General features: G+C 43.1%; 1 protein-coding gene across 1 annotated transcript; it reads right to left on the bottom strand.

The window, feature by feature from the left end:
- Nucleotides 1–313: 313 nt before the first annotated feature.
- Nucleotides 314–4,530, bottom strand: LOC149830997 (ADP/ATP translocase 1, mitochondrial-like). The gene is made up of 4 exons (XM_090013601.1): nt 4,315–4,530; nt 1,750–2,252; nt 1,017–1,388; nt 314–937 (listed from the first exon to the last, which is right to left on the bottom strand). Exons 2-4 carry the CDS (start codon nt 2,233–2,235, stop codon nt 638–640), a joined length of 1,158 nt encoding a protein of 385 aa, XP_089869727.1. The 5' UTR covers nt 2,236–2,252; nt 4,315–4,530; the 3' UTR covers nt 314–637.
- Nucleotides 4,531–11,284: the final 6,754 nt, after the last annotated feature.

The raw sequence follows: 11,284 nt of genomic DNA, 5'->3' as shown, positions 1-11,284 counted from the left end.
CAGCAACCGTACGCATGACAGACACAGCCAGCAAGCCTAGGTCTGATCTCAAAGGTGGTTTCCCTATTCCTCATAAAAAAAGAAAGGACTACGCCATTTTCTAACGATATTATGTTTACACATTACAGCCCACGACCACGAGGGTTAGAAACACATGGGTGCGTATCCTTTGATGCCATAGAGCCGAAGCTAAGGATACTTTGTAACTACATGGGACAAACTTTTTGGCTGAAGGTGCTGACCAATCAAATACAATGTCACCCCATAGTCAAAATTAATAAAGAAAAGAGACAGAAGAGACAGAAAGCAGTAATTTTCAAATTTTCAAGCAGTTCAGACTATTATTTCAGATAAATAGAGGTAAACACTACATCCTCCGCAGTTCTAAGCCAACAACTGCGATCAAAATATACTCTTACGGAGTAGATCTAGTTCGCAAGAAAGTAAAAATATCCGCAGAAAAGTCTGATCGAATTATTCAAAAATCTAACAAGAAAAAAAGCAGAAAAATAAGCCAAGGCAAAGAACTTTTGGATAGTGAGGGAAAATTGTTATCCCCGGTAAAAATCTAAAGACTAAACCGCTCACTTGCAGTAACTTTTTCGTCGCTATCAGTGGATGACTATGCCAACGCCCATTAGCCGCCGCCACCAGATCCGTACTTCTTACCGAAGACGATCACCTGCAACTTATCATAGCCAGCAAGCACACCAGCACCAGCCACAGCACGCAGGATGTTAGCACCTGCACCCTTGAATAGCGACTTAGCACCCTCGTTCTTCAATATCAGCGAGAAGCATTCCAAGGAACTCTTGTACTTGACAGCTTCTCCAGAAGTCATCATCATCCTTCTCCGCACTGTGTCGATAGGGTAGGATGCAAGCCCAGCCCCAATTGTGATTCCCCAACCAAGGAGGAAACTTGCAAAGAAGCTATCCTGAAATGATCACACTCATCATATGTGAGATGATGGATCTTGAAAATTCAAACATAACAGCAAATTCAACTAAACTAACCTGCAGCTGTCCAACCAGAACCACAGGCTTCAGAGAATCATACATTCCAAAGTACAGACCACGGTAGACGATGATTCCAATGCAAGAGATGTTGAACCCACGGTAAAGTCCAGCAATGCCATCTGATTTAAGGGTTTTCCTGTAGACATCAACGAGGCCATTGAATTGCCTTCCCCCTCCCTTCTTCGCAGCCTTTGCATCATTGGCCAGACGAGTCCGAGCATAGTCCAAAGAGTACACAAAGAGTAGAGAAGAGGCACCAGCAGCTCCTCCAGATGCCAGGTTTCCAGCAAACCATTTCCAGTATCCATCCCTGTCTTTCTTGAAATTGAATAGGCGCTTGAAATAATCCTTGAAAGCAAAGTTTAAGGCCTGGCGTGCCAATAAGTATATGGTTTTAGCAAGAAAAGAAAAGAAAAAAGAGCAAACAATAGTATGCTAAACTTTGTAGCTGCTTTTTCCCAAAAAAGACTCATGTCAATCATCGGAAGTAGTCACCATCTTTATCCTTTCAGACAACAGAAAAGTCCTATTTAAACAAAATGAAGCAAAAAGTTCAGCAATGGCAACATAGTTTGGTCCACAATCAAGGGTTTACATTCTAGGCTTCAAGAGATTGCACTGAAAACTAAACCCTTAAATCCTCATAAAATAACCAAGTCTTCAACCATAAAAAAAAATATTAATGAACTCTAGAACTACAACACAAAAATATCGGAGGGGGATAATGCACCTGAGTGGGGAAGTAACGGATCACATTAGCTGTGTTTCCTCTCCACAATGCCACAACTCCTTCATCCTTCATTGTACGGCTAAAGCAATCTGTGATTCCCTTATAGGGCTCCGACAGACGACCAGCCTTAATCATCTCATCCTGGTTCTGGATCAAGAGCTTCACACGTTCAATAGGAGCAGCTGCTGTCTTTGACACAGCAGCAGAAACTCCTCCCATGAGAAAATCAATAATGAAGGCATTAGGACCTCTCTCTGATGGTGCCTGAACAAACACGGGTGATACAGGTACTGCAGGAAAGGTGTTGTTGGCAGGGCACTGCAGACCTCCATTACTATAAATACCGGCCATATGGCTCATGTTGTACCCAGGGATTCGATGTGTGCTGGCATTTCTGTTCTGCAAATTGGGGGAGAGTCTTGAATATAGGTAAGATTGCCCAGATAATTTCTGGGCAACAGAGGGATGACACTGCTGTTCAGCCATTTTGCTTCTTAGAAGACCTACAATAACATACAGAGACAATAGTAAAAGGGAGGGAAGAAAAAGGAAAGGTGAGAATGGAGAGAGAGACACACACAACAGCCATACAACCAGCAAACACAGTGAAGAACTATTCCCTAAATGATACCTGTTATCTAGTGTAATGCCATTCATGAAGTCAGGATACATACAGGGGCATGCTCAAAAGTCAAAACTCATTGTAACGTGAAAGGCACGTTTACCAACATTCAACTCCAAATGCGAGATCGTCCTATAATTCAATATTCTAAAACAATTTTACAATACGCGTAAGAAAATAAAACATAACCAAGGGTATCTACTGGATCAATTTCTTTAGTACCCATAACAAAAAGTAACAATTGTACTATAATGATAAAAAAGCCTAATAGGTTATGGACAAATGTTCATTGTCCATATTATATCCATCACCACCACCACCACCATCATCAGTACATCAAATCTATTACAAAATATGCACAAACCACAAACTATACATCCTCCAACGATGCTAACAGCCTAGATAAAAAGATAAGATGATTTTTCATTAACTCAATTGAAATGAAGACCCTCCATAACATTTCAATCGACAATGAAGCCAGCAATTGATACAACAATGTAGAGCAAAAACAAATGCTTCAGCCTGTCAAAACTCAGGGTTATATACTGGAGAATGTAAACATCTCCATGCACAAAAAAAAAACAGTGAAACAATGTATGAAGTTATGAACATGCATTCATGAGGGAAAGGACAAGGAACCATTAATCAAGCAATACCAATCATGAAAAGGTAGAGGAGACAAATCTATGTTATCCGAAAAAGAGAATGAAGGCATAAAAATTTCACACTGGAAGAACGCCACCAGAGGGTAATAACTTCCTCCGAAAATGCTAAATTCCTCACTATATAAATTACAAAGCGATCATCAAAAATAGAAATTATGTTATACGTGAAGAAGTGAGCTAACAACCAAACACAGGAAAACAAAAGACAGAATCCATGGCATGATGCAAACACAATGTATTTCAGGAACACAAAAGATCTTTACGGTGGACTAAGCAGTTAGGGTCTTAATTTGACTTTCATATTTTCCTAAGGTGACAGTAAACTAATATCTAGGTTATGTGTTATCACTAGCTTGAAGCAGATATATGGGCTACATATAGGGGCCAAACCACATTCCATATTCCACACAGCAGGCATGTCGTGAGGCAAGCACTTGTGACACAAAAGATCAGGATGTCCCAATTGAGAAGAAAAAAAAATTTGTTTGACACAAACATAAGTCAACTCCCACGAAACATGTAGACTACAGATGGTATTACCTATTTTGAGCAATAAGAATGCCCCTAAACTAGAGGTTGAAGAGTACTCAGTTGTGGAGATCCAACTAGGACAATATTAGCAAAGCAAATGCAAGATCAGGAAAAGAAATTTAGAGATCTATTCAGAAATCATGCTCCCATACAGCTATGAAAAACCATACCCATAAGTGTGCGAGAAAAATAAAAATCACATCATCATCATCAGATCACTTACAAAAAAAGCGACAACAACCAGGAACAACCACGGATCCACTCGAAACAGCATTATACTCTCAGAGATCATTCAAAATTTCAATGGAACAACACGGAATGACGACACAAGCCAGTCGTACAACCAGCAAAACCCTAAATCTCGAAGCGTCGTCACCACAACTCAACAAAAGCAACAGATCTACCATTTATGGAATAAAAACCACAAAGATCGAAACGATCTTCCCCTGGAAAACGCACATTAACTAACATCTTCACGATCGCAATAGAAAAAACAACGAAAGAAACCGCTACTATCCAAAATCCTAACGAGAATCGCCATTTAGCGATTATCTGAACACGAAAAACAAGCCGAGAAAGAAAAACAAAAGAAAAAAATCTATAGAAGTTCGTGATCGAGATTAAAAAAAATCGGAGATATCACAAACAGTTGATCAACAAGAGACAGATCCGACCGATCTACGATCAAGAAAACCATACAGATGAAGGAAATGATGAGAGTGGGAGATAGAGAGAGAGTCACAATACCTCCAGGAGGTCTGTCCGCCTAGGACTCCTTCCTATGCCTTCTCCTCTTCGTTTCTTGTCCCAAAGAAGAAGGAGACGGATCCAATAATGAGAGAGAGACGACCACTCCCAATTTTATGCTGGGAAAGCAAAACCCTAATTTTTTTTTACTGCCTTTTTTTTTTACTCTTCCGGACTTCAGGCCCCGCCTTAACCCGAACCCATTCCTTCCCTCACGTCCGTCGAATGAGGCCGTCCTTGTATTACTTCAGGTCTATTTTTCTATGAATTATTGCAAAAATGCCACTGCAGTTACCTTATTAGAAATGCGTAGCGCCAACTTTTTCCTGTAACGAAAAAGTCCGTGTTCTTTGTGAGAATTTATGACCAAAATGTTGAATGTTGATAGTAAAAAAATAAAAACACCAGAGGGTTTTCTGGGATATTTGGGTTTTCGTACTGTCGGGCCCTGAGTCCGTTTGGCTGGCTTCGAGCGGCGTACCTGTTTTTTTTGTTAATTTGTTTTGTAGTATTACTGTTATCGTTCCCGATCTTATGGATCTCAATCTATAAAACCGGAACCGGAGTGGAATGCACCATGTGGATGTTGATAGCACAGAGGCATATGTCACAGAAACACGCGGACACGAGGTCGCGTGATTCAGGTTTGACTCGCAAGTTTTAATTTTTTTTTGCAAAATAGAACACGAGGACAGAATTTTTAAATTTTTAATCATTAAAAATTTACTTTTTAATTTTTTATTATTAAAAACAATTTTATTAAAATAGTATTTAAAAACATTAAAATAATATTTGTACGTGTTAGTGTCCGTGTCCACAACACCGAGAATGTCTCCTCATATCACTGGGAACACAACCAAAATGGCGTATCTTTGTGACATAGGTAAGGGCTGAGAAACGAGACAAGTGGCTTGTGGCTCGGCTGGTAAATAGCTTGATTGTAAAATTGCTCATGCACCACCGAGGTGGTATTCATGTGGTAAGCCGGGTCTTGTTCCAAGCTGAAGGCCCAGGTTCGAATCTCTCTGCCACGTGGGGCTTATGAGATATATGGTAACCCGAACAAACCACACCCGACGTGAAGATTTGGTCACACTGGCTCAGCTTGCTAAACCTATGGTCGTCATGGCAGTGGTGTAAAACTCTGAGACTATGTCCCCTGCTTCCGGGGCTTATGCTCGGCGTCGACTTGAACAGAAAGCAGACACTCATGGAAATCGAACCTTGACCACCTGTCTAACGGCCAAAGCCCCATCCCACTATGGCAATCCCCCTTGGGGCAATTTGCATTCTGCTTACATGTATTAAACGAGATCCATGTATGTCAGTCCATATCCATAACCACCGGGCAACCTAGTTGAGTCAGGTCATCACACGATCAACATTGACCTCATGTCCAAATGCAGCCTGGTCCCAACAGGCTCATGTGTTTGCTCGAGCCTTGGCTAGGTCTATGAAACTCAATAAGACGGTGATTGGACCTAGGATCCATAACATCCTCATATGATTTATATGCACGTACTATAGTAGATCTATGCGTGGATGGATCCAAAACCAAGTTGGCACGTATCTAAGTAACAAGACCTAATCCGTCGTAAGAAAACAAGAAAGATCTGGCCTGTGAATTGAATGGGCATGAGATCCAAACTCTTTGGACATCCAGGAACATCCATATCATCTTGGTATGCTTGGGGCTGTCGAGAGACACATCTCTGACCCAAATCAGATCGCAGTTCATGTTTGGGTGCATGGTTTCAGAACTTGGATCTTAATTTTGACATGGATCCAACACACATGTAGTACAAAAAACCTATGTCACACGGATACGGACCAAACAACAGGAGACACACCATTTTTGTACAATTTTCTATTAAAAATAATATACAAAGAGACACGACACAAGGGCAAGTTGAAAAATCCCTGTGACATAGCAGAAAAGATGAGCCCAAAACTCATCCCTTGAAATGCTGATCCATATATGAATCTCAGTGGTCCAGATCCATTTACTATTCTAGCCTTGCAGCCCAACTTTGTGTCATTGCAGGTGCTTTTGACAAGGAAAAAGAGTGGACACTAAAAAAGATGCCTAAAAAAGCTTTAATGGGTTCGGGTCAAAGGCGTGATATGAAGGCACCAGATCAAAACCCACAGGCGTGTCTATAGCTTTTAGGCCATGTAAGGCATGAGGGTCATAGAGCTCCACCCCGGGTTTTGCTTGCTTTGGTGAGGCATCATTGTCATAAAAAAAACACACATCAGCTTGCCTATATTTTCCATTCAGATTGGTTGCTGTCAAATACCATATTCGACTAATCGGATGCTAGCTAAACAGATTCCAATTTTGATGGTGAATAACTCATACCAGATCCAGATCCAGATCCATAGATTCCTATATTTGTTGGGTTTGATTGTAAAAATTCAAAGCCATATCTGCATCCTATTATAAACGGTTATGGTTTTGGCTTGCCAAATGCAACTAAACAGAATAGGATTCGATCTCGGATAAAATCTGACTCATTAACATCCCTACCTACATCTCACTATGGAGCCGATCTCTTGGATGGACTCGGAGTTAGGTGCAAGGGCTTAGGCAGTAAATCTGTTCTACCATGGTTAACAAAAAATTATAAGCTGAATCCAGATAGTTATGTCAACCCCAATTACCAATGCTATTTTGTGTCAAAGAAACTAGAGTATTTTATCTTACAGCCATTTTTTTCATTCTAATAAACTATGATAAGCACATCCACATGGGCAAAAGTAACCATAATTATGCTTTTTTTAATAGACCTGACGGAACCTAACGAAATCGTTGAAATGGAGTCATAATAAAGAACCTTTCTTTATATAAATACATTGACTCACTAAGTATCGACACATCCCAACTTAAAGACGCACCTTTTTTATTTTTTTAAGTTGATGGATGCAGCACAGGCTCCATTCACATCCAACTGGCCACTATATATATATATATATATATAGAGAGAGAGAGAGAGAGCCGAACTATAACCATCAAAAACAGGTTCAACCAACATTGAACCTACCGGGAAACCAAACACGGGCCCAAGACATGCCAAGGAGCCCCAAAAAAGGGAAAAAAAGAAAAAAGAGAGATGCAAGGAGAAAAGGAAGAAAGAAACAAGAAGCAAATACACTTAGGCGACGAGCATCACCCAGGATCATGAATGGTCTCTAGAGGCAGATGGTGTTGCAGATCAGGGATGTTGATGCGGAGAATGGCGTATACGTCCGCCAAAATAAGGTTCACCATTTTGTTGAACACTGCCGGAATATGCCGAAAAATAGCGTTGTTGCGAGTCATCCATACGGCCCACCATGACGAGAGAAGCCAAGTTCGCCAAATAATACGCCATTTGTTGCAATGACGAACTGGTTGAGGACCCCACAACAAATCATTGGCGAACGATTCCTGACGCACGCCGACCCCCGGCTTATTCCAAGTCACCTTAAAGATGTTTTGAAAAACAGAGCACTCCCAAAAAAGGTGAAAGGCAGATTCTTCAGCCGCCTCACACAACACACATTTACTCGGCAGATGAAAACCGATGGATTTGAGGAAGTTGTCAGTCTGCACCCGATTGTGTAAGATTAGCCACGCCAAGAAACATGATCTCGGAGTGGAACCCTTGCCCCAGATCAGGTTCGTCGGAAACCGGTCCACCCCCGACGGAAGGAGAGCGAGGTAGCCTTCTTTAGAGCGGAAAGATCCGTTCGGAGCAAGGTTACGACCAAAGAACAGAGACTGCGATTCAACATTGTCATTATGAGATAGAACTGCAGACCATGCTTGGATCCATGATCGTCGAAGCTTTGACATCGATCGCTGACGCACGCTTGTGATCCCCACCAATGATTCCACACCACCGTATTTAGCTAGAAGCACGCTTGCACACGGAGACCCAGGTTGGTGTGCAAGCCAGCTCTGCTTCACGACAAGAATCATACTCCTCAGCCGGGGGTCCTTGATTCCCAAACCCCCCCTATTTTTGGGTAGTCGAAGAGTGTCCCACCCTATTAGGTGGCGCTTGTTTTTGTGACCACGCCCAGACCACAGGAAGTGCGTCACTACCTGAGCTATCTTCTTACTAACCCCCATGGGCATCAGGAACATAGACATAAAAAATTCTGGCATAGCAGAAAGAACGTGCTTGATGAGAGTTAGTCTACCTGCGATAGAAAGGTAGGACGCTTGTCAGCCCAAATTTTTTTTCTGAACCCTTTGGATAGTGGTGCTCCAGGCTGCCGTTGATACACGACTGATTTGTAGCGACAGACCCAGATAAGAGAAAGAGTTATCCGAAACCGAGCATCCGAATATCCGCTGGCCCAAGTCCAACATTGAAGCAGGGGCGTTGACCATGGAAAGACAACACTTCTCGTAGTTCAAGGATAGACCTGACATCGATTGGAAAAAAAGAAGGACAAGCTTGAATCATAACATTTGTTGGATGGAGGCCCTTCCGAAGATAATTATGTCATCAGCGTATGTCAGGATCTGACTACGACACTCTTGAATACCAAGAGATTCAATTAGATCACCCTCCACTGCCCTGTTAACCAAGTCCATCAGGCCTTCAGAGACGACGTTAAAGAGTAACGGAGACAGAGGACATCCTTGTCGAAGACCACGACCAAGTTTGAATTGTTTTCCCTTGACCCCATTGATCTGAAACTGAGATTGGGCATTGGTTACCAGCTCATGCACCCAGCTAGAGAAACGCCTACCGAAGCCCAAGTTTGCCAACATGTTGAAGAGGAACGGCCAATGAATCGAGTCGTAGGCTTTATGAAAGTCAAGCTTCAGAGTAAAAAAGGCCCCCCCGCTGATCTTGAGAGAGTGCAACACTTCTGTGGCCAAAATGAAGGAATGTTGAAGTCTTCTGTTAGGAATGAAGGCGAACTGAGCCTCTGAGAAAATCCTAGGAGCAATTGAGCGCATCCTGTTAGCTAAGACCTTGGCGATAATGCGATATAAACTGCCTAACACTGATATAGGTTTAAACCGCGAGATATCCGATGCGGCTTCCTCCTTAGGAATAAGCGACATAATTGCTAGGTGAGAATGAACCGGCAATCGGCCATTTCGATGAAACTCGGCGAAGACACTAAGAATGTCACTCTTAACGCATTGCCAGAATATGCGAAAGAAATCCACAGGATAGCCATCAAATCCTGGAGCTTTCCACCCAGACGACTCTCGCACCGCCGAGACGATTTCTTCTTCGGTGAACAACCCCTGAATCGAGTTGGCTAGCGTTCGATCCATGGACAAAAATAAAGTTGAACTCATATTGCCACCTACAGCTTGGTTGCAGGAATACAGGTTATAAAAATAGTTAGAGACAGCATTGAGTACCTGATCGCCCGAAAAGAAGACACCATTGATATACAGAGTGTGAATCGCATGTCTTCGATGTCTGTGAGATGCTAACGAATGAAAGAACCTTGTATTCCCGTCACCCGCTTTAAGCCAATTCACCCTTGACCGCTGCTTCCAACGAATTTCATCCTTTAGACGCCACGATTGCACTAGAAGAGTCAGCTCGGCCGATCTAGCATTGAGACATTCAATATCTGATGCATTCATATAGGACGTATCCAAGAGAGACTGATTGATAGAAGCCAGCTCTCGCTCCCAATCCCCCAGATTTTGGAATTTACTTATTCTATTGAAGATAAGCCAAGATTTGATATCGCGGGATAGACGAAAAAGCTTAATCATGCATCTTGTAGCCGCCCGGACAGCAAAACAAGGTCTACTCCAAGATTGATGGACTAACGACTCAAAGCCCGCCTCCTTAAGCCACCATTGCTCAAATCTAAAGGATCTATCGTCGGTGAAGCCTTGACCCCATCGGATAACAATCTGACTATGGTCTGAGACAGATGGTGGCAGAAGACAACAAGAGATGTCATTAATAGAACTCAGCAGCTCTGACGAAACGAGCACCCTGTCTAGCAGACGGAAGCACGGAGTAGATCGTCGATTGGACCACGAGAAAGCTTCACCAACATGGGGAACGTGGTACAACCGGTGCATCTGAATAAAATTTTGGAAGCGCCTCATTGAAGCCGAGAAATTAACCGGAAAGCTAGAATCGATAGGAGACATAAGGCAGTTGAAATCTCCCATGATAATATGATGATCCCCGAATGAAGCAATTACCCTATTCAAGTCCAACCAAAACTCCTCCCGACGGCTTTGACGGTGGGGACCATACACCATAGTGACTACAGCTGAAATAGTCTGAGTAGGTAAGGGAAGGGTGATGGATATGGAAAACGTACCTTCGTCCACCTGTTGAAAGGCTAGAGAATGCTTCCCGAGGATGAGGATGTCTCCCGCATATTGAGTCGCAGGCTTGAAAAAGGAATATGCACCACGCCAGATTTCGGAGACGACGGAACTTGAGATATCTGTCATCTTCGTTTCACAAAGAGCAATAAGATCGGGCTTTTCTTGACGGATCCAACTCGCCAGGAAAAGACGTTTGGTGGGGAAATTCAGTCCCCGAATATTCCAACACAAGATCTTCATAACTGAAAGTCCGGAAATACCCGAGGAGTGCGGATCCTCACAGACCGCCTAAGAGAGACCCCAGACTCGCCGGATGGAGATAGCGAAGGTCGACGACGTCTCCTAATAGGGAGACCACCCCACCCAGGAGGAGATAACCCCTCGACCGAAGGAGAAGTGGTGTTGATGAACGAGATACGCCCAGCATCCGCGACCAAGGTCGGTAAACGATCTGCGATCGCGGCCAAGGACTCACGCATAACAGAATCGACGTTGAGGAGCTGGGCTTGGGAAAGCGCAAGCTTGAGCCGCCGAGCTGCATCGTCCACAGACAGACCCAAAAAGGATGAGAGTTGACCACTCAAAGATGACGAACCCGCAATTGACGGATAGACCAAGTTTGGGGAGCCCTCCAGGCCTGCGAAGTCGCCC

Source organism: Nuphar pumila, chromosome 7, assembly GCF_984573655.1.
Source record: "Nuphar pumila chromosome 7, dmNupPumi1.hap1.1, whole genome shotgun sequence".
NCBI classification, from domain to species: domain Eukaryota; kingdom Viridiplantae; phylum Streptophyta; class Magnoliopsida; order Nymphaeales; family Nymphaeaceae; genus Nuphar; species Nuphar pumila.
Note: the sequence above shows the minus strand (reverse complement) of the source record. Positions and strands in the feature narration are given on the sequence as shown.